Source organism: Neofelis nebulosa, chromosome 1 (assembly GCF_028018385.1).
Source record: "Neofelis nebulosa isolate mNeoNeb1 chromosome 1, mNeoNeb1.pri, whole genome shotgun sequence".
In the NCBI taxonomy this organism is placed as follows: domain Eukaryota; kingdom Metazoa; phylum Chordata; class Mammalia; order Carnivora; family Felidae; genus Neofelis; species Neofelis nebulosa.
This window is the reverse complement of record NC_080782.1, coordinates 142767065-142790706: the sequence shown is the minus strand read 5'-3', so window position 1 is coordinate 142790706 and position 23642 is coordinate 142767065. Positions and strand designations below refer to the sequence as shown.

Below are 23642 nucleotides of genomic sequence, written 5' to 3'. Positions count from 1 at the left end.
GTGTGATTCGACCCCTGCCAGCTTCTGCAGCCTCGTCCTCTGTTCACTCCATACCTGATTCACTTTGCTCTGCTTACAGTGGCCTTGTCTCCATCTCTGGAAGCATGAAGTGCACTGCCCTGTCCACAGCCTTTGCCATGCTTGCTGCTTAAAATACTCTTTTCTTTTTGACCTTTCAGATCTCAACTCACATTCCCAGAAATTTCCCTTGCTTCCTTAGTGACAGCATCTGCTCCTCTCTCCCCTCCCCGTAGTCACTCAGTATCATATTATCCCATTTTATCATATTTATGGCCTTTATCAGTTTTGATATTATCTGTTTATTATTTGGTTGCCTTTTTTGGGTAACGTTTATTTATTTAGTTTGAGAGTGAGCATGTGAACAGGGGAGAGGCAGAGAGGGGGCGGGGAGAAGAAGACAGAGAATCCCAAGCAGGTTCCGCTGTGTCAGTGCATAGTCTGACGTGGGGCTCGAACAAAGGAACCGTGGGATCATGACCTGAGCCGAGATCAAGAGTCAGATGTTTAGGACATTGAGTCACCCCAGCAGCCTTTTCTTTCGTTGTCTTTTTTAATGGTGTAAGTTCCCTGAGAGATTACATTATGCCTCACTTAGACACTGATGATCTCTAACCAGAATAGTGTTTAACATATAGTCAGTGCTCAGAAAATACTTGTTTATACTCCAAAGCATTATAATACAGAAATTTACCTTTGTCATTCCTGTTAGGACTGAATTTTCTTTCTGTCTGCATCTTACAAGGACATGTTTTTAATGGAGATGATCGTGATTTGTAAGCATAATGAGCTGAACGAGCCCCATTTCATTAAGTAAAAGACCCAGTATAATACAATGGTTGTTTTTTATATGGATCTTCTAAAATAAGTAACAATTTATTTCCTTTATAATGTTCTGTACATGCTCTGAGAGATTTTTTAAACCGATGTTTATGTATTTTTTTACTTATGGTTTTTCTTGGATACTTTAGTCGAAGGAAAAAGAACAGGAGTATTTAAGCATTTCTTTTTTTTTTTTTTTAATTTTTTTTTTTTCAACGTTTATTTATTTTTGGGACAGAGAGAGACAGAGCATGAACAGAGGAGGGGCAGAGAGAGAGGGAGACACAGAATCGGAAACAGGCTCCAGGCTCTGAGCCATCAGCCCAGAGCCTGACGCGGGGCTCGAACTCACGGACCGTGAGATCGTGACCTGGCTGAAGTCGGACGCTTAACCGACTGTGCCACCCAGGTGCCCCATAAGCATTTCTTAATTAAAAGGAACATGAGATTTCAACACGAAATTTACTAAACAAAAGAAACATTCAGCAAGTTTTCTTTTTTTGTGGAGGATTAATAAAATATTTTCTTTACTGATTTATTCAATTACAAATTCGAACAAAAAAGAATAGTTGTCATGACCAACTTCTGCTTTGGGAATATAATTACAACCGTAAACACCTTTTAGTGTTTTTGTCCTTCACTATTTGTGCTGTCCTGCTCTCTTCCCTCCCTACCAAATCCCCACTTTACTCGCAACTTCAGTGTAATGCGAAGGTTAAAATTCACAAGACAACAACAAAAAAATCTACTCAAGACTGATGCTACAAACCTAGGATAGCATATAATTATACTTATGGTGCTATATAAATAGGAATTGTTCTATTAATTAAAATTATCCCTTTAATTTTGCATATTTATTCTTATTTGACAGGCTACTTAAATCATTCAAAGCATGACTTAAAAATGGGTAGCTAAACAATTCCAAACTAGCAATTAAAAATTTATACAATTTCTGTTTACCTCTTTTTTTTTTTCACATGCTTCTGCCTGTCTTTTTAACCTTATACTATTCAGGATTATTCCAATAAATTTAATGGGATCAGAAAAGAATTGGCAAGAAAGGAGGTAAGAGTAAATTCTCAAGGTGAATTTGTTCTTAGAGCCTTGTCAGTGATGCAGAAAATGTATGTATACTTAAATGTAAGAGAGCTGAGCTATTAAGTTTAATTTCTGCTAACCGTGCTTGGTATTTTTAGCACCCGTAATGGTAGTTATGGAATCACATAAAAATAAATAAATAAATGTTATTTGAATTTCCTGTCACAATTTGTATCTTTAATACTACTTTTTAGCATAACTATAGAAGAACAATTTTTCTTTCTTAACAGATGATTAAGAAAGCCATTAATAATGTCAGAAGAATGACTTCTCATCCAACTCTTCCGTACTGTAAGTTGATCATAATTAGCCAGTGTTCTAAGCAGTTTAAAGGAAGCTTTTAGTTTCAATTGAAAGATAGTCAAGTATTTTACTTTTCTTGTAGAGAATGTGTGCTAGTAAATAAAATCTTCATTTCAAAATTAGATAAAAATAGAAAAAGATATTTTCTGGAATTAATAGAGAAGGCTAACTTGATGCAGTACATTTTTACCATTTTGACTGCGTATTTCTAAGTTAGCACATTTTATTTTTGAACATTATTGGTTATTATTTTAATAGGATCACTCCCATATTTTATTAAGTAAATTAGAATGATATTGTGGTCACTTATTGCCTCATCATAATCAGTTTGTATTTTATTAATATTTTGTCCATTTGCCTTTTATCAGATACACTAATTAATAGTAAGCATAGGAAATGGTTAGTCGTAAGTTCTTATACACTCAGGCAGGATATGTTATTTTCAGTTAATTATTTCAGTTGTAGTAATAAGCATAGTGCATGTTAATTAAGAGGTATTCATGTCCCTTCAATTTAATAACATATAAAAAAATTTTACTCCTTTTTTTTATGAGAGATACTCTGATAAAATACAGTTGACAAAACCAGTGTCCTTTCCTTCTTCACTGTTCTAAGTGCCACAAGCACCTGTTTTCCAAATTATATGCCATATCTAACAAAAGGATTCAAGGGTTTATATTTAAAATGAAGAGAGTAACTTTTGTTACTTATACTAAAGGTATAAAATAATCTAAAAATTAATCAGTGTTTTTACTACATTGGATACCACCTTACCACTGATAATTATACTTAACATAAATTGAGTCCTACATGTTAGGCATATTTCTAAATGATGTATATGGTTTATCTCATTTCCTTCTAACAGCTGTCCATTAACTTATATATCATTATTCCCCTTTTACAGGACAATATGAAATAGGCTCAGGGAGATTAAATAGGTTCCTAGTATCACCAAATTAGGAATTGGCAAAGTAAAGAATTAATAGTTATTTAGCTTATTCATATTCCTCAGTGAAACATACAACATATATTTGAGCTATCCGGTCAATCAGAATAAGTATTAGAAGTGATATCTTTCTTTACCATGCATGACGTTCAAGACTTCCTATAATCTTTTTTTTCCCACAGAAAATGTATACATTTAAACATTAATAGTATGACTGATAAGAAATGACTCATTTATACACCCAAGGATTTGTTAACTGGTTATTGTACAAAGTATTTATTAAAGGCTGTTAAAACCTCTTTGAGATAATTTTAAAAGGAATAAAATCCTTAGCGGTCTGATTTAATTGCTTCTGCCATGTAGTGTTTAGTCAAATGAAAGTCATCATAAAACTGTTTTTAAGATTCAAAATATTCAATTGAAATTTCATAACAATTGACTGTGATTTATTTCATAGGTGTCTCTGTCATAAAGGTTTGCACATTGGATTCACAAATTAACTTACCAAAGATTCCTGTAATAAATTGACAATATTTGTCCTTTTTGCAGATCTGACAGGAGCTCAAGATGGAAGTGTCAGAATGTTTGAATGGGGCCATTCTCAACAAATAACCTGTTTTCGATCTGGTGGCAATTCAAGAGTTACAAGAATGAGATTTAACTATCAAGGAAACAAGGTAGCATATGAAAATGTAAATGGGAATATGGTTTGATTATGTTGGAGGTTTATAAATGTTACTAGTCTGGGTTTCTGAAGAGAACAGCTCAGTGAACTTACGATAAAGTATTAATCCATATGAATTCTGTTTTATAAAATTCTTCCCCAAGAACACTTAATGTTCAGTTGGTTCTTTCTGGAACAACATTGTGTGTGTGTGTGTGTGTGTGTGTGTGTTTGAGTGTATGTGTATGTCTGTATATATATCCATTAAAATTCACTTAGGTGATGCTTAAGGACCAAATGATTATAGGACCACCATATATTACACATTTTTTATAAAATGCTTGTACTTTCTTTGTCCTCTGGAACCTAATCAAAGTACGGACAAGTAGTGAGTAAAATCTGGGGGCTTATTAGAAATACAGATTACTTACTCTACTGCAGACCTACTGAATCGCTATCTGCATTTTAATCAGATTCTTTTGTGATTTATACCTACATTAAACTTTTGAGGACTGCTTTAGAACAGGGCATCAACAAATTATGACCTAGCCATATGTTTTGTAAATAAAGTTTTACTAGAACACAGCTACCTCACTCATTATTTGTTTTCATGACTACTTTTCTACTACAACAGTGGAGTTCAGGAAAACAAAGACTTTATAGATAGCACGCCTACTATATGCCCCTTTAAGAAAAAGTTTGCCGGTCCTTCTATAGAACTTGTACTGTCTTCACTTCACACAGTCCTGTTTTCATCTGACTGCCTCTCTGCTCCCCTTGCATCTCACTGTCCCTTTAAACAACAATTAAAGGAGAAGTCGGGCTGCTCTTCATCTTCAGAGCCATGCTTCACGGAAAACACACAGGGGCGTCTCAGATGGGCCATCTTGCTTTTCCTTTCTTTCCTCTCAACTTGCAAACCTTCAACCCCCCTCGTGTGTTGCTCGTATCATGGTGCCTACCATGATAGGTAGTCTTTTTGCCTACCATATTCATCACTTAGCTCTCTTACCATTTCACAAAAGTCAATGACAATTTTTTCATGTAGCTATGAAACAAAGTTTGAGAGAATGTGGATTCTTAATATCAGTTAGCAACGTTCTTTACCCTTTAATGGGAAATTGAGGGTACTTAATCTAGAAGCTTTTAGAGTACTACTGTAATTTCATTTGTGTAACGTATGGCTCGTGCTTTTTTACTGTTACTATTATACTGCTCCTTAACTAGTCCCTGTACCTCAACCTTTACCTTTCTAAGGCATCCTTCATGATGCCAGCACGGTTCCATAACAAATAACATAGTTACATAACTACATTATAAGGGAGATGAACATGACTGTTCAAGAGCCTTTCAAGGCTCCTTATTATATATGAAACCAATATTCTGTTAAAAAAATTTTTTTTAACGTTTATTTATTTTTGAGACAGAGACAGAGCATGAATGGGGGGAGGGTAAGAGAGAGAGGGAGACACAGAATCAGAAGCAGGCTCCAGGTTCTGAGCTGTCAGCACAGAGCCCGACGCGGGGCTTGAACTCACGGACCGCGAGATTACCACCTGAGCTGAAGTCGGACGCTTAACCGACTGAGCCATCCATGCGCCCCTGAAGTCAATATTCTTTACCTTGCCGTTCAGTACCTTCTACAGTCTGAATTATTCTATAGACTTAACACTCAGTATAACCTTCCACTTAACACTCAGTATAGCCTTCCACATACGCTATTTTAAAGCACAGAAAACTGTTTTCCATTGCCTACCCGAGTATATTTAACAGTCAACTTACCATTCATTTACCTTGGCCATGATGGAGCCAAATAGCATAACAACTAAGCATGCTATCTCCCTTAGTAGGCAAGGCTACTACAGTAAATAGAACAGATGACAGTAATGCTGATCAATTTGTCAATTATGAACAGAAATGGGCTACCAGAATTCATTGAGCCTAAAATAGGCATTAAGCAGAGTAAATGACCTGTGCGAAACAATTTTCAGGAAGATACTACATTCTTTTTTATTATTCAATTAAAAAAAATTTTTTTTATGTTTATTTACTTGTGAGAGTGAGAGAAACAGAGCATGAGCAGGGGAGGGGCAGAGAGAGAGGGAGACACAGAATCCAAAGCAGGCTCCAGGCTCTGAGCTGTCAGCACAGAGCCCAATGAGGGACTCAAACCCATGAGCTGTGAGATCGTGACGTGAGCCAAAGTTGGATGCCTAACCAACTGAGCCACCCAGGTGCCCCTTCATCTGCCAATTTTAAATTATGTCATTTGATAAAGCTTTCCCATTTCTAGATACATATTGTACGTAAATACTCAAAGATATATGTATCAGAATATTTAAAGCAGCACTTTGTAATCAGGAAAATTAGAAACTATAAGGGAGAAGTTTTCAAAAGTTACAATACAACTATATAGTGTAATACAGCACAAGAATGAAGTAGATTAAATGTACTGATGTGAAAAGATGGCCATAATAAGTCAAAAACGTAATTGTGGAATTGTGTATTTATTATTATTTTAATTTTTCTTTAAACCCTATATGTGTGCATGTTTGAATCATCAGAGAATAAATCTGAAATGGAACACCTTAGATTGTTAATAGTTGCCAGATATGGAGATGGGAGAAGGCAGGAGTTCAGAATAGACATTTATTTTATAAACTGTTAAGTAACATTATTTTTGTAATCTAAAGAAAAAAATGTTTACTCTTATTCATCCTTCTAGATTTGTGACATATACTTCCCCATTGTATAATTTTGACATTTTCCCTCTGAAATTACCTTGAGTTTCCATAGTAGGAATTCATTTACTGTAAAAATCTGTGTTTCATTTTACTTTCTACTGTTGTTTGCATGTTTTCCTTACTGAATATTCTAGAAGTCCTTATTTTGTCTTTTTGAAAATGAACACTTTTCTATTTTATATATCCTAAAAGTTTGTCACATGTCTTAATGTGTAAATCCAGTATCCTATTTTTTGAGTACTTTTAGAGAATATATAGACTATGCTGTTGGTTAGTATAATACAATGTGTCTGTTTGTTTCTTCTGTGTCACCTGGAACTTTTTTTAAGCAGCAGCTAAATGTTTTTCTGGACTAGATCCATGTGTAGGTGAAGTAAAAGTCAATTTATCAATTAAATGTTTAAGATCAAAATAGGAGATTCACAGTGAAGGTATGGGTAGATATGTACTTAATACTTAAAATTTTTTTTTTCCTCTAAGTTTGGAATAGTTGATGCTGATGGATATTTAAGCCTGTATCAGACAAACTGGAAATGTTGTCCAGTAACTGGAAGCATGCCTAAGCCATACCTGGTAAGCCAAATTTTCTTACCTTTAAACTTTTTTCAATTTTTATTTTAAGGAAAACAAGAATATATGTTTGAGGCAATAAATATTAAAGCCAAAATGTAGTTCTGTGTATTCAGTCACTTTACTATAAACTCCTGTCCTTGTATTATGTGAAAATTAATCTGTGAGGTCTTGGTCTCTAGTGCCTTGGAAGATTAACTTGTATAGAACAAACATGGTACCTCCAGAGACCCATGTGACCTGTGGGTTACTCAAGCCCTTTTCCAGTCTCACTGAGCTGCAGTAAAGATTATACCTAAAAAGAGTGATCATCAGATCATCAGTCTGTGGTTTTTCTGCAATTGGTCCCCTGTGAACAAAGTGGAAAGGATATGTGATAGCTGGTACTATTATTTTCTTGTCTATGTCTTTGGAAAAAAAGAAAGAAAGAAACAACTGATGATCTCTATTCAGGACTGCACAAGCTTCATGAACCTCCTGTAGCTTCACAGAGCAATGAGTTTGGGGGCAAAAAAAACCCACTGAGTTTGTATTTAATATATTCTTTAGTGAAGCCCTTTATAGGACTAAGCAGTACCTATTTAAAAAAAAATCAAGAAATGGGTTAAGGTTCTGGTAATTCACTCAAGGTTAGATTCTGGAATACAGTACCGATCTAAGTAAAAGCAAGCAAAGCAGAGAGGGCTGGTGAGGTATTTGAAAAGAATTTTTTTTTTTTTTTTAAGAAAACCAACATAAGGTTTAAATATGTAAATTTACATTCCCTAAGGGGCTGCCTTTTTTTTTTTTTTAACATCTAAAAAGATAAATTGGATTGAAAATGTACATTATTGGCTTTGTGGGGTTAAAGTACATTTTGTTTGTTTTAAGGACTTATGATCATCCAGCTCCAGTGATGGTCAGATGGAATGGGGAAGTGACTCAAAGGAAAAATATTTGATGTGATAATTTTGACATACTTAAGTCATTTTTTATTGAAGAGAAATATCTGAACACATAAAACTTGGAAGACTTTATAATTTGCTAAACCTCTCATATTAAGTCACTGTTACTGGAATATTCAGAAATGTAAAATTTCTGAATTTGTTGACTCTTAATATGTTTTTATTCACATATTTGAAAAATTATTTAAAAGCTTAAATATTTCTGAAAATAATTCATTCTCAGATCATCTGAAATTCTGGTTTTTTTCTAAGAGACAAATTTTCACAAATATTCTAAGAAATATTTAACGTTTAACCTCCTTTTGTTTTCTTTTTAACTTTTAGATGAACAAAAGCAAAAGGTCTCAAAAGAATTCATAATGCAGCTTATTTGTATAGTCCAGGGAAAGTGCATGTGAGAGAGAGAGAAAGGGAAAGAGGAGGAGGGACAAAACAAATGTGACAAAATGTTAAAAATTGGTGAATCTTGGTAAAGGGTATATGAGAATTCTCTGTTTTACTCTTGAAACTTGTCTACAAGTTCAGGGTGAAAAAAAGATACAAGGGGATTTAAGTAAGCCACACATCACATGATCCCTTTTGGTGAATGCATCCACTTGGTTATAAAATTGTTACTGACAGCAATAACATTTGTTTCTTCATAACCATTCCAGACCTGGCAGTGTCATAACAAAACAGCCAATGATTTTGTCTTCGTTAGTTCCTCCTCTTTGATAGCTACAGCTGGTCTTTCAACTGACAATAGGTAAGAGATTGTAACTGAAATGTAAGTGTGTGTCTCTATAGCTCAGCTTTATTTCTTATTTGCTTTATGTTCTTATATCTCAAGATTGTTTTCAGAATTGTGCTTTTCAATATTTTTATTATAAAGATTTCCTTCTTAGAGCATTTTTAGTGTTCTAATTGTAAGGCCAAGGAAATTCTGGTGGCATTAAAAACAACATCCATTCCTTCTGTATTTTTAATATTCTGATGTTTTTTACTTTAAGACTTAAAGAGAAAAATGATTTGATAGTGAAATTAATTTTTCTCCATATTATTCCTTATGTGTTAAGAAAGCTTGAGGCAAAGGAAAGAACCATTATTTCTTGACCTTGCTCTTCTGTTAATCCTCACAGTGCTCTCTTAGATAGATATTACCAGTGTTTCACGATAACGAGAAACTCAAAGACCTCTTTGAGTTGTATGATAGATAGTAAGTGGCAGCCTGTCCACATTTCCCCCAAAACCTTAAATAGGTAAGAAAATGTCTCCTCCTGCCTCCGTCTCCACACCCCCGTGTTTTACTTCCCTCACACAGCTGAGTTCTGAGGTAAATGTCTACTGAGGTTGCTGAGTTTTTCCATTTATTTGTGAGGCCTCACTTTGCACTAGAAATTGGATTGTAAGAATATGGAGTCTCCAGCCCATCTGCCATAGAAATCCTTACATATATTTGTGTCTCTTCTGTAACTCATAGAACGGAGTAAAAGTGCTCCCATTCAGAGCAGAAATAAGTTTTATTTGTGTTCGGGGAAATTCAGTGTATCCTGCTAATGGTATTTGCCATCTGTTAGGTTACAGAATGAGCAGATACAAAAGGTATTTCCCATGTTCAGACTTCATACAGTATTATTTGTAAATACATGTCAATCTAGAGTTAATCAGTTTTGTAAGTTAGTAGTTTTTAAAATTTTGTGTAAAAATTAACCATACATAAATATATTGGTTACTTGTATTTGAATTTTTTGTTAGAGCAAGGTTTGAATGTTATGTAACTATATGAAACAAGCTTACTTTTTATTCTGTTGTTAAATTTTTGTGTCACTCAAAGGTAATTTTGATTTTTTTTTCAGAAATATATGTTTGTGGGATACTCTTGTGGCACCTGCCAATAGTTTAGTCCATGGTAAGTTTTGAAAGCATTTTACAAATTTTGAAAGTCAAGAATTTGACTAAAATCAATAAACTAATTTTTTAATGAATTTGTCTTTAATGACACAAACTTATTAGCCTGTGAGGTTTATTTTGCCCATGATGGCGTAGAGTTTAAAAACAGAAAAGTACAACATATATAATTAACTTTGCACTGTACTTCATGAAGGACAGTGGAACATAGATAATATAAAAATCATGTTTTTACTTTGAATCTGATAGCCACAGGTCATCTTTGTGAGCATCAGTTATTGTACAGTATTATGCCCATTCTCTCCACTCCTGTTCAGAATGGTACTCGGAGTCCTAATTAATGCAGTAAGACAAGAAAAGGAAATAAAAGGTGTACATTAGGAGGAGAAGAAATAAAACTGCCTTTATTCACAGAGGACATGATTGTTTAGAAAAAAATTTTTTTTTAATTTTTTTAAATGTTTGGGTTTTTTTTTGAGAGAGAGACAGAGTGTGAGTGGGGGATGGTCAGAGAGGGAAATACAGAACTTGAAGCAGCCTCTAGGCTCTGAGCTGTCAGCCCAGAGCCCAACATGGGGCTCAAACTCACAAACTGTGACATCATGATCTGAGCTGGTTAGCCACTTAACCAACTAAACTACACAGGCACCCTGATTATGTAGAAAATCTTGAAGACTATATACAAAAAAACAAAACAAAAATAAGATAAAAACTTTTGAAACTAAAGTGTAAGTGTAGTAGAGTCACAGGATATCGGGTCAACATACTAAAGTCCCTTGCTTTCATCTATACCAGCAATGGACAATTGGCATTTGGAATTTGAAAAAATCACCATTTATAACAGCACCCAAAATAATGAAATACTGAGGCATAAATCTAAAAAAATATGTATAGCTTCTGTTGGGGAAAACTATAAAAAAGATAAATCAAAGATCTAAATAAATGGAGAAATAGCCCATATACACATATTGGAAGACTCAATGAAAGTTATTAAGATGCCACTGCCTCCTAACTTTATAGATTAAATACATTCCCAGTCGAAATCCCAGGAAACTATGTTGTACATACCAGCGAACTGGTTCTAACAATTTCTGTAGAGGGGGTGCCTAGGTGGCTCATTTGGCTAAGCATCTCACTTTGGCTCAGGTTATGATCTCACGGCTTGTGGCTTCAAGCCTCGTGTTGGGCTCTGTGCTGACAGCTCAGAGCCTGGAGTCTGCTTCGGATTCTGTCTCCCTTTCTCTCTGTCCCTCCCCCTCTCCTGCTTGGTGTATGTCTATCTCTCTGTCTCTCTCTTTCTCTGTTTCTCTCTGTTTCTCATACACACAAAATAAACATTTAAAAAAATAATAAAAATAAAAATTTCTATAGAGAGGCAACAGACCTAAAATACTGGATACTGAAGAAAAACAAACTTTAAAAAATTTTTTTTTGTTTATTCATTTTTGAGACAGAGAAACAGCATGAGTGGGGGAGGGGCAGAGAGAAAGGGAGACACCGAATCTGAAGCAGGCTCCAGGCTCTGAGCTGTCAGCACAGAGCCTGACGTGGGGCTCCAACCCACGAACTGTGAGATCATGACCTCAGCCAAAGCTGGATGCTTAACTGACTGAACCACCCAGGCGCCCCTGAAGAAAAACAAACTTGAAGGACTCACACTATTACTGATTTCAAGACTTACTATAAAACTACAGTAATAAACACATGTTATTGGCTTTAGAATAGAGATCATGGAACAGAATAGAGAGCCCATTTATTAACCCATACGTATTTAATAGACTGATCATTAATAAAAGTACAAAGGCACTTCATTGGAGGCATAGTGGTCAAAATATACTATAACAATTGGATGGCAACATGTAGAAAATGAACCTAGGTACATACCTCACCCCTTTCATAAAAATTGATTTAATGTGAATTATCTACATGTGAAATTCAAAACTATAAAATTTCTAGAAGGAAATAGAGAAGAAAATCTAGGTGACCTTGGGTTTAGTCTTGAGTTTTTAGATACAATACCTAGAGCATAATCCATGAAAGAAATGATATATTCAAGACTTTAAAAAATGACCATCTTCTCAGTATATTAATGGCAAGTAAGCATATGAAAAGGTGGTTAACATGATCATAAGATACTACTCTATATACTAAAATGTCCAAAATTAATGATTTTGGAATACCAAGTATTGGTGAGAGTATAAAGAACCTGGAACCCTCATGATTTGCTGAGTCTAAAATGATTAATGGCAAGTAAGCATATGAAATGTGGTTAACATCATCATAAGATACTACTCTATATAGTAAAATGTCCAAAATTAATGATTTTGGGATACCAAGTATTGGTGAGAGTATAAAGAACCTGGGGCCCTCATGATTTGCTGAGTCTAAAATGATACAGCTACTATGGAAAACTGACATTTTCTAATAGAGTTAAACATGGACCTAGCATGATCCAGCAGTATGTACTTTTACATATATGCCCAAGAGAAATGAAAGCACACATCCACAAAAGGAATTTTATAGGAATAATATACAATTATATTAATATATTAATGTAATAAAACTTAGCAGCTTTATTTATAACAGCCCCAAACTAGAAGGAACACAAACACATCCAATAGGAAAGTGGTCTATTTATGTAATAGAATACTATTAACCAATAAAAAAAAAAAAAAAGCATAATCTGCTGATATATGTGACAACATTCATTAATCTCTTAAACATTATGTTGAATGAAAAGAAGCCAGTCACTAAAGAGCGTGTACTATAAAATTCCATTTATGTGAAGTTCAAGAACGGAGGTAAAACTAGAATAGTGATTGCCTTTGTGGAAGAGGAGGGTTGACTGCAAAAAGGCATGAGGGAACTATCTGGGATGATGAAAACATTCTGTGTCTTGACCTGCATGATGGTTACACAGATGTATCCATTAGTCAAACTTCATCACGAGTTAGAATTTCAGCATTTTATTCTGTGCAAGTTACATCTCTAAGTGCTGGTCACATTCAAAGAATCTTTCCCTGTAATTTTCTCTTTAGATTCTTAGAGTAATTGTAACTAAATTTTATTGAGTACTTAGTATATGCCAGGAACTGTACATGTTTTAAATATGTCAACTAATTTAATCCTCACAGAAACCTATTAGGTGGGCTGGGTTTTCTCCTTTTTTTTTTTTTTTTTTTTTTTTTAACAAATGATGAAACTGAGACGTAAGTTAAAAAAAAAAAATTACCTAAGGTATATATTGAAATCCATGCAAAAACCAAGATTTAAATCTTGACAGTCTAACTCCCAAATCTTCACTCTTCATCATTATGCCATGTTGTCTTTGAGCTATTGACAGGCTTTTTTTTTTCTTTAAGATTTGTTAAGATCCACTTCCTTTTTAAGAAAAAAATATTCATTGTATTTTTGTTAGTTCTCATACTGGTATGTCTTCAAGTTTCACCATTTTTGTTTTTGCATTGTTTAATCTGCTCTTAACCCCATGTAGTACATGTTTCATTTGAATATTGTAGTTTTTAATCTCTGGATTTTTTTATTTGTATCTCTTTTTTAATGACTTGTTAATTTCTTTATCTATTAATTCCATCACCTGTGTAATTTTTGGGTTAGTTTCATTGGATGGAGTTTCTTCTCATTATGGGTTGTATTTTTCTCCTTTGTATGCCTCTTGGTTTTTTATTAGATGCCAGGCATTACAAATTTTACCTGCTTCTGAGGCAGAACCCTTCTGAGTATTCTGTTTTGTCCTTTGTGAATTAAGAGGTTTTCCACTATGACTGGTGGAAACCGGAACCCAGACCAGCTCGGGTTCTCCTTGCGCCATGGCCAGAAAACCCTCCATAGGCAATAACAGGGGCAGTCGTATGGCTCACCCAGTTTGCTTCCCATCTCTTAGAGATCATTTTTCTTTGCCTGGTGTCCATTGTCTCCAACCATTGTTTCCTGTATATCATTTAATTTTTTAAACGGTTTGAGGTAGGTGGGTGAATCTGGTGATCTATCATTCTACCTTGGCCAGAAGTCAGAAGTCTCTTGCTTACACTGTTAAATGGGTTTTACTTCATGATTTACTTCAATTTTAATTTTCAGCTTTTACTTGCCATGATAGTGGAGCTACTGTTTTAGCATATGCTCCAAAACACCAGCTACTAATATCAGGTGGCAGAAAAGGCTTTACATGTGCATTTGACCTTCGGCAACGACAGCAGAGGCAGCTTTTCCAGAGCCATGATTCTCCTGTTAAAGCCATTGCCATTGATCCAACAGAAGAGTACTTTGTTACAGGATCTGCTGAAGGCAACATAAAGGTAAATATGGTAATGCCACAGTGTCTACAAAATGAAGAGAAATCTTCAGAAACCTTAAGTGTTTACTCATATTGATACCATTCTATTTAAGTAGAAATACTAACTCCTTTGTAGGCAGTATGTTTGTTGCTATTTAATAAATCTTTTAATGAATGAAATATTTAACTTGAAATTGTCTCTTTTTCAGTTTTCAAATAGGCTTAATTAATGTGCAAAAGCACTTGATTTTCCACAGATAAAACATATTTCAAACATTAGAATTAGTCTTGACTCCCATTTTCAGAGTTACCAAATTCAGTTTCAGATACTGTGAAATGCAGTAATATTTTCCTTTATCCTGAATACTGTCCATTTTTTCATTTATATAGTATTAGCATCCAGCCACTCAGTGCCTGATTCAGAAGTTAGGGACGTACCTAGATAAGCCCTGTGCTTCTCACACTCCACCGTGTTTAAAACTTAGAGGTTTTTTAAAATGTTAAGCAGCTTATTAAATGCATCCCATCCCAGAAGTACTATTGCTAGGTACCAGTATGCATTTTTACAGTACATACCTAACAGTTTTGTTGGAGAGTCCTCTGGCCACACTTGGAAAAATCTCTAGGGGTAAGTCAGTTTAGACTACTCCCTAAGTTATTGTAATGGCCAGCAACCCACTGAAGGAGTCTACATTCTTAGAATCCATTAATTTAACCCCTAGTGAGACTACTAAGTAAGAATAAGTTTGGGGGTACCTGGGTGGCTCATTCAGCTAAGTGACCAACTTGAGCTCAGTCACTTAGTGAGTTTGAGCCCCACTTCAGGCTCTGTGCTGAGAGGTCAGAGCCAGGAGCCTGCTTTGGGTTCTGTGTCTCCCTCTGTCTTTGCCCCTCCTGCACTCACGCTCTGTTTCTCTCTCTCTTAAATTAAACAAACATTAAAATAATAAGAAGGAGAAAGAGAAGGAAGGAAGGAAGGAAGGAAGGAAGGAAGGAAGGAAGGAAGGAAGGAAGGAAGGAAGGAAGGAAAGAAAGAAAGAAAGAAAGAAAGAAAGAAAGAAAGAAAGAAAGAAAGAAAGAAAGAAAGAAAGAAAGAAAGAAAGAAGAAAGAAAAAAATAATAAGTTGGGCTACTTTTTTTACAACATGCATATTGTTTTCATAATTGCCAGCCAGAAAAAAAATTAACTAGAATTGTGGAATTTTAAAAATGCTTTTTTTTTTTAATGTTTATTTATTTACTTTGAGAGAGAGAGTGCAAGCCGGAGAGGGGCAGAGAGAGAGAGAGGCAGACACAGAATCCAGAGCAGGCTCCAGGCTCCAAGCTATCAGCACAGAGCCCATTGTGGGTCTCCAAGTCAAGAACCACATGATCATGACCTGAGCTGAAGTTGGACACTTAACCGACTGAACCATACAGGTGCCCTGAAAAGGCTTTTCCTAAAATCAAATGTATACACTAACTTCCATACATAATTATTTTCCTTCAGTTTGAAGCTAGTTTCTTTCTTGAACTGCCTTCAGTTTAGAACAAGTTGTATTAGGTTTTAGATTAGTTCTTTAGATTAGTTTGTGCTCTGATTCGGAGGTTTATTATTTAATCAAGTAAAAACAGATTTGAAAGTTTACTGCATAGTATTCAGAAGTCACAACTTGGGGCGCCTGGGTGGCTTAGTCAGTTAAGTGTCTGACTCTCGATTTCAGCTCAAGTCATGATTTCACAGTTGTGAGATCGAGCCCCAAGTCAGGCTCTGCACTGAGCATGGAGCCTGCTTGGGATTCTCTCTCCCCCACTCTGTCTCTGCCCCTTCCCTGCTCACATGTGTGCTCTCTCCCTCAAAACAAATAAACATTTAAAAAATACATGTTTAGGAATCACAACTTAACAATCAAATCTAGAGTAATAGGTACTAATGAATTTCTTAGGAAAAAGTAAGTTTTCCAAGAAAAGGGATCTCAAAAAATCAGAACTATTTTGGTTTCCCTAAAGTTAAAATGGATGTCCTAAAAGCAGTTAAGTCTGTCACATACTTGAACATGCTTATAAATTACTTTGTAAGTAATTTACTTTAGGAATAGTTGCATTTATTGTGGTAGGGGCTAAAAAGAGAAAATCTTAGTAAATTAAGTTTGCTGAAGATGTGGTAATTTATCTTGCGGGTGGAACATAGTTTTTCCTTTTCTGAGGCCTTCTTTCCAGTGGGTCTAATCCCTTGCTGGGTATTATAAGGGGTTACCCCATTATAAACTACACAGCACAAGCTTTGCTGAGAGATAAGAAGTCTTTTTTTAAATTTTTTTTGATGTTTTTATTTATTTTTGAGACAGAGACAGAGCATGAGTGGGGGAGGGGCAGAGAGAGAGAGGGAGACACAGAATCTGAAGCAGGCTCCAGGCTCTGAGTTGTTGACACAGAGCCTGACGCGGGGCTCGAAGTCACGAGCTGTGAGATCATGACCTGAGCTGAAGTCGGACGCCCAACCGACTGAGCCACCCAGGTGCCCCAAGATAAGAAGTCTTAATTGTAGTCCCTACAATATTACAAGTTTCTTTAGCTGTGTACACTTGACCTCCTAGTACCTAAGTTCTCATCTCCAATGCAAGGTTTAAATTACCTTTCTGTTTAATGAGTAGATTTTGAAGAATGTGATAATATCAAAGGGAATTGGGAAATTGCAACATAGTATCCAAAGGTTATGACCTTAGGCCTACACAGATTTTTTTTTCCATATTTGTTTTAGAAATTCCTTCTTTGCACAAGAAAACCGACTTAAAATTTTCATTTGGATTTTTAATGTAATTGTCAACGTCAATTTTTAATTTTGTTTCTAATATCTTTTAGATTTGGAGTCTGTCTACCTTTACTCTTCTCCACACTTTTATCAATGAACATGCTCGGCAGTCCATTTTCCGGAACATTGGAACTGGAGTGATGCAGATTGAGACGGGGCCAGCAAACCACGTGTTCTCATGTGGAGCCGATGGTACAATGAAGATGAGGATACTGCCGGATCAGTTTAGCCCACTAAATGAAGTGTTGAAAAATGATGTGAAATTTATGCTCTGACAGTTTGACAATAGGGTGTATAATTGATTACCTATTCCCTGGAAGTGGCCAACACATACAGTGTCCACTGATCACTCTGTCTCTGCCACAGATAAACTAATGCTTTCTTGGTTTCATACTTACTTTATGGAGCTTTGCCCTGGATGCACTGATGCCTTAAAAACTAACAAGGTCATTCAGAATTAGACTATATTACCTAAAGTAGAATGTATAAGTAATACTGTAATAGTACATATTTATAGTATGTTATGCTGAGTATGTCGTAGTGTTAAAGGACTTTCGTTTCCTTATTGTTGATAAACTCTTCTGCAGAAATCTCTGTATGAATTTATTTAACAGTAAAAATACCCTTTATGTAAAGGCAGTTGACATCAGTCATCACTTGACTCACCACTGTTACTTCCTTTTTCACACATAAACATCTCAAACTCTTCTATTAATTAATGATAAATGATAATTGGGTAAGAATAAAAAACCTAATGAACATATTCATTAAAAACTGTCATTAGGACCTTAGTCTTATTATATAAAGTTCTCCTCAGTGTCCTTACTGAAGCCCCAGTGTGTGTGTGTGTATATATGTATCTTATACATCTTACTTGAACTTAGTTTGTGTATATATCAGAGAAAACTACAAGTCTTTTCATGTGTTTTTGTGCCATAACAATTACTGCCACTAGAATAGCAACTTTCTTTGCAACTGTTTTTTTTTTTTCATGTTTTTTTGTTCTTAAGTTTTGAATTCCCATCCTGATTTTCAAATAATTTCAGGAAGACATCCAAGATTATTATTTTAAAGATTATCTTGAATCAGTTAAGTCTTAGCAGGCAATAACGATTCGGTGTTGGTATACAAGAGACACCTAAAAGTAAATTTATAAATTTGTCAAAGGATTTTTGAGCACCAAACATTTTACTTACATTTCTTTTTCCTTTTTAGGTGCTTTTAGTCTCAAAGTTCTGAACACCTTATAGCAGTGTTTTTAGAAACAAATGTGAAGACAGTCAAATTAAGTAGATGATATTTACAAATGTAAAATACCCGCCAGATCTACCACTAATAGAAAATAAATTAAACCTTATATTTTATTATTTTTTGCCAAAATATATTATTTTACTATAAAATATGACCAAAATATTAAAAATGCACAATGCTTTTAACTTAAATGTGCTAAACCTATTTCTGTCTGTTCTGTGCTATACCTTTTCTGGTTAAAAATTATAGAAAACTTGATAAATACTTGATTTTAGCCAAGGAGACTGGAAGCAGATGGGACTAAGTGTTTAAGGGACAATTATATACTATTTAGCTTAAATATATTTTGTTAATAGGAACTATAAAAACATTTTTATGTAACAAAATATGGACAACTGTTATCTGGGAAATTAAAGAGTCAAAGTGAAGAAATGAAGGGCTGGTAAAATGAATTTTGTAATATCCTCAGGATACTTTTATCTTAAAAGTATATTGTTAAAGATTTTGTAAATTGTATTCATAATTTTAAATGTGTTAAGCTAGTTGCAGTGAAAACACTGTCATTAATTATGTAGAGAGTTCATGTGCACATAATAACCTGTATCTATAATTGTGCAATAACAATATGTGACTATTTTGCCATGGAGAAATCTGTGACAGCATTGCAAACAATGCCGTTGTTTGATACAGTTAAGCTTAAGTTATTTTTCAGTAATTTCACAAATCAAGATTCAAACGGCTTTAAACACTTTCAATGAGATAGAAGATTTATTATGCTTAATAGAAAAAAAAAAGGCATTGTGGATGAACAATTAAGCATTTTCGTTGAGGGTTTATATGAGTAATAAATTGTGTAAGCCCATATGTATTTACATCAGAGTCATAATATTTTAAATAAACAATCATGCAGTGACTTTTTTTTTTAGCATGGTACTGTTTTAAGTAATATTTATGCAGTTTTAGTTGACTAGTATACTAGTATACTTTAGTATATGTGACATTTTAAAATAGAGAATTTCTGTATTTATATTTGGTAAAATATAGGAAGCATTGAGTAATTTTCCTAAATACCTTGCTCTTCCTTTTTTATAATCTTTTTAAATTAATAGGTAAGTGTTATTCAAAAATGGGGAGAATAAAAAGTTGGAATGTGTATCTAAATATAAAATGATGCACATATATGTAAAATTTCATCCACATTAATGGAATGGATACATCAAAATACATTTTTTAAATTGTGTTTTTTCTGAGAATGTGGCTTTGTAATGATGGAAAAATTCACAACATTGCAAGTCTCATTTTCTGAAATGTAGAATTTTTCTTCTGTAGAATTATAGACGGTCAGTTCCTTCCTCCTTTCTTGCTCTCTTTATTTTGCCCAAATTCATTTCTCCTTTTTTTTTTTAAAATTACTTTAAAAAATTTGCAAGATTTTCTCATACTGGTCTCAACAGTGAAAACACATACAAACATACCCACTTTAAGAAATACCTTATATGACCTGAAAGTGGTGATGACCACTTTTTTTTTTAACAGGGCTGGGAACCCAGACAGACATATTTTACTAAACCAAAAAATTTAATATCATGACAGGAGACTACAGGTAGGCTAAAAGAAATATTTGTATAGTAATAGGGAAATTATTACTGTCCATATATACAAAGAGAACTTTAATGAATGGGGGCAAAGAGAACTTTAAGATGATAAATTATTAGAGAAATCAACTCACAGAACAGGACACTGAAAAAGCCAGCAAGTATAAAATATGTTCATCCTCAGTAATGGTTAAAGGAATGTTGGGGGGGGGGGGGGGGAAGCAACAGTATGATACCACTTTTCATCAATCAGATTCATATAAAGTCAAGTGGCAACATCAGTGTTGGTGGAGATGCAAGGAAACGGGTGCACTGAAACACGGCTGCTAGAAGTACGTTCCAAAAACGTTACCTAGATTGGTGTTAACATTGAATACACACAGTTGGACCAAGCAGTCTTTTGAGAAATTACCCTATCAGGATAAAAGCAACCTTGCACATAAGTGTAAGTACAAAGATATTTAGTGAACTACCTGGAGGGAAAAAAACCCCACCCTGGAAATCTAAATGGTAATTAGGTAGATGGTTGGATAAATTTAGTACATTCTTGCAGTGCAATATTTTCTTAACACTAAAAGCATGTCAGATTTGTATCTGTTGATCTGAAAAGAGGTTAGAAAATTTTCTAAGTAAAATGTATAATAGCCCATATTATTTCAGGGTTTTTTTAGTCCTATAGGTATGTAGGGACAAATATGTATGGAAGAATACACAAAAGTTTAACATGGGAGAAGGGAAGAAGGAGGTAATATTTTCCTAAAAACCCTTTGAACCCCACTGAGCAACAGATTACCTGAGAGGTTGTGTGTGTGTGTGTGTGTGTGTGTGTGTGTGTGTGTGTGTGCGCGCGCTCACACCGGACAGAAAAGCTCAGTCTTTAAACCATATAGTATTTAATGACTTTGAGAGCTGCTCTGTTGAGTGAAGTTCTTGTCAGGAATACACTCTGAGTTGTTGAGATATTTTGATGCTTGATTTACTAAAGTAGAAAGGGTAAAATGTTAACCTTTGGAGTACTTAGAAAAAGTGGAACATACATTATTTAAATGTTCCTATCAGTCTTTTAGAAATGTGTATAGCTTTTGCTATAGTTAATTACAAAGCTAAACAGTTTTTCATGACTTTTTTTTCCCTTTCTGCTTGCTTCATTGACTGTTTTTTTCTTTAATGTTTATTTTTTAAGAATGAGAAAGAGTGTGAGTGGGGGAGAGGCAGAGAGAGAGGGAGACACAGAATCCAAAGTAGCCTCCAGGCTCTGAGCTGTCAGCACAGAGCCCGATGCAGGGCTCTAATTCACAAACTGCGAGATCATGACCTGAGCTGAAGTCAGACGCTCAACCACTGCCACCCAGGCACCCCTTGCTTCATTGTCTCTTATGTGTATTTGGCCGATAATTCAGGGAGCTAATGCAGAGTTAGAGTATCACATGGTTTCACAAAGCTCCTGGAAAAAAGAAAAATTTCTTAGGTTCTCCTATAGCAAATACAGATGGGTGATAGAAACAATTGGTGTGACAACCCATTTGCACACTAGAGATGCTTTACTAGTACGCAATTGTCTACCCAATGTATAGGTATGACCTATGTAATAGAACTTAAGCCCTACAGTATATCAGCCCTGAGTGAGCATTAAATACATTTTAAAATCTGTATTCCTCCCACGTGCACAATACTTGCCAAAACTCCAGTATTTTCATACTATTGCTTCCAGGTCAGGCTTGAGCCCCAGGATCCCATTATCAAAGTGAGGTCCAAGTGTGCATTTGGCTCCTTGAATGAGGTTCTTTGTGTAGAGTACTTCTCATCCTAAAGACCTATCAACAAATGAGACACTTTCTGTGCCTTCCACACACCAAACAGTTGTGAGACAGATAATATGGCTATCTCCCATTCTAAAAGAGGGGAAATCGGATTCACAGAGTAGTACCTGGTCCATAGAGATTTGTAAGTGTAAATGGGCACCAGTCACCAGTCCCTTGAGTAATCCTCTTGCCTGGGATTAATTCTCCACTGCTCTTGCCTCCACCATGAGCTGTATTTTGAGGTGGTGGTGGTGGTGGTAGTGGTGGTGGTGGTGGTTTAAGCACTGAGTTCGCCTTTTTCTAAAAATAGCCCATGTTTTTAACTGAAAAAGAGTGTCAGCCTATTTCTTGATGAGAAGTTTCAGGGTTCAAAGTCCTCTTTACATTTTATGCTATCCCCATCCCTAAGCTGAATCTAGTAAATTTGCTTTTAAAAACTGTGTGTAATACACTCATAAGAAAGCCACACCCATGCTGTTTTCTCAAACAGCCTCCTAACTACTTGAGCTACCTCCAAATTTGCTGTGGTATACCACATTAAGATTCTTAGAAACTCCAGGGGCGCCTGGGTGGCTCAGTCGGTTGAGCATCTGACTTTGTCTCAGGTCATGATCTCACAGTTGATGAGTTCAAGCCCCGTGTCAGGCTCTGTGCTGACAGCTCAGAGCCTGGAGCCTTCTTCAGATTCTGAGTCTCCCTGTCTCTCTCTGCCCCTTCCCTGCTCATGCTCTGTCTCTCTCTGTCTCAAAAATAAATAAACATTTAAAAAATTTTGAAAAGATTCTTAGAAATTCCAGTATCTCCTAAAAAGGATCTACATGGCACACCCTGAAATCTTTCTGAGATCTCAACAAAATGACTTAGTAAACAGAATTTTGGCTATGTCTCTACCTTGAGACCCTTGTAATTCATAACAATATTGAATAATTTTTTAAAATAAAGCCATGAAGCCATTGTTAGGTAGAGAGACCCATGTGTGCATGCACACACACACAGATAATTCACACGTAGAAGGAGCTAGCACACCAACTCTTCTCTGCAGATTGGTAATTGGAGGGAAAGAAAGGATGTGATTGCAGGAGAACAGCATGGGAGTCATAGCCCACCAGGTGAGGGTGCTGTGCTGGGAGTATTCCAGAAGTAAGGTAGGAGCCTTCCTGTTTATTGTTTTGGTTTATTTTATTTTAATTTTTTTTAATGTTTACTTAAACATTAAGCTTAATGTTGTGCACAAGCGGGGGAGAGGCAGAGAGAGGGAGACCCAGAATCTGAAGCAGGCTTGAGGCTCCAAGCTATCAGCACAAAGCCCAATGTGGGGCTCCAAACCACAAACTGCAAGATCATGACCTGAACTGAATTCTGACACTTAATTGACTGAGACACCCAGGCGCCCCTTTTTGCTTTTTTTTTTGTTGTTGTTTATTTATTTTTGAGACAGAGCATGAGTGAGGAAGGGACAGAGAGAGAGAGGGGAGAGGGAGACACAGAATCCGAAGCAAGCTCCGGGCTCTGAGCTGTCAGGACAGAGCTGGCACAGGGCTCGAACCCATGATCAGGTCAGATCATGACCTGAGCCAAAGTCGGGCACTTAACGGACTAAGCCACCCAGGCACCCTGATCCTTTCTTGTTTACAATCAAGTACAGGGTTGCCAACTTGGACTAGACATTTCATGGGTAAGTACACACGAGAACTCCATAAATAGAGCAGGAGTTTTAGACCATATTTGTAGAAAGAATCTTTTCAGAGTAGAATTGTGTGGCCAAAGACAAGACAAAACAGAACAAGCCTTTGTAGTATTTGGGATAGGCATAAGTGAGGTTCGAGATGTTCAAAAAGGAGAAAATAATTGAGGTGAGGTGAGGAAGAACCCACACAGACAAGGAGTCCAGTGGTGCAGTCACAGAAAAATATGGG

The 23642-nt window shown here is 35.5% G+C and overlaps 1 protein-coding gene across 6 annotated transcripts in view; it reads left to right on the top strand.

Moving 5' to 3' along the window:
- DMXL1 (Dmx like 1) overlaps positions 1-19242 on the top strand; it is a 135917-nt gene extending 116675 nt beyond the window's left edge. For 3 of the 6 annotated variants that reach the window (XM_058738360.1, XM_058738350.1, XM_058738335.1), the window contains 8 exons: positions 1855-1905; positions 2169-2229; positions 3737-3864; positions 7076-7168; positions 8763-8854; positions 9945-9997; positions 14092-14309; positions 17129-19242. In XM_058738360.1, coding sequence (XP_058594343.1) covers positions 1855-1905; positions 2169-2229; positions 3737-3864; positions 7076-7168; positions 8763-8854; positions 9945-9997; positions 14092-14309; positions 17129-17353 — 921 coding nt within the window. In that variant the 3' untranslated portion in view covers positions 17354-19242. The remainder of the gene's footprint in view (positions 1-1854; positions 1906-2168; positions 2230-3736; positions 3865-7075; positions 7169-8762; positions 8855-9944; positions 9998-14091; positions 14310-17128) is intronic. The other 3 variants (XM_058738343.1, XM_058738381.1, XM_058738371.1) reach the window with 1 other exon arrangement.
- The last annotated feature ends 4400 nt before the right edge of the window (positions 19243-23642 follow it).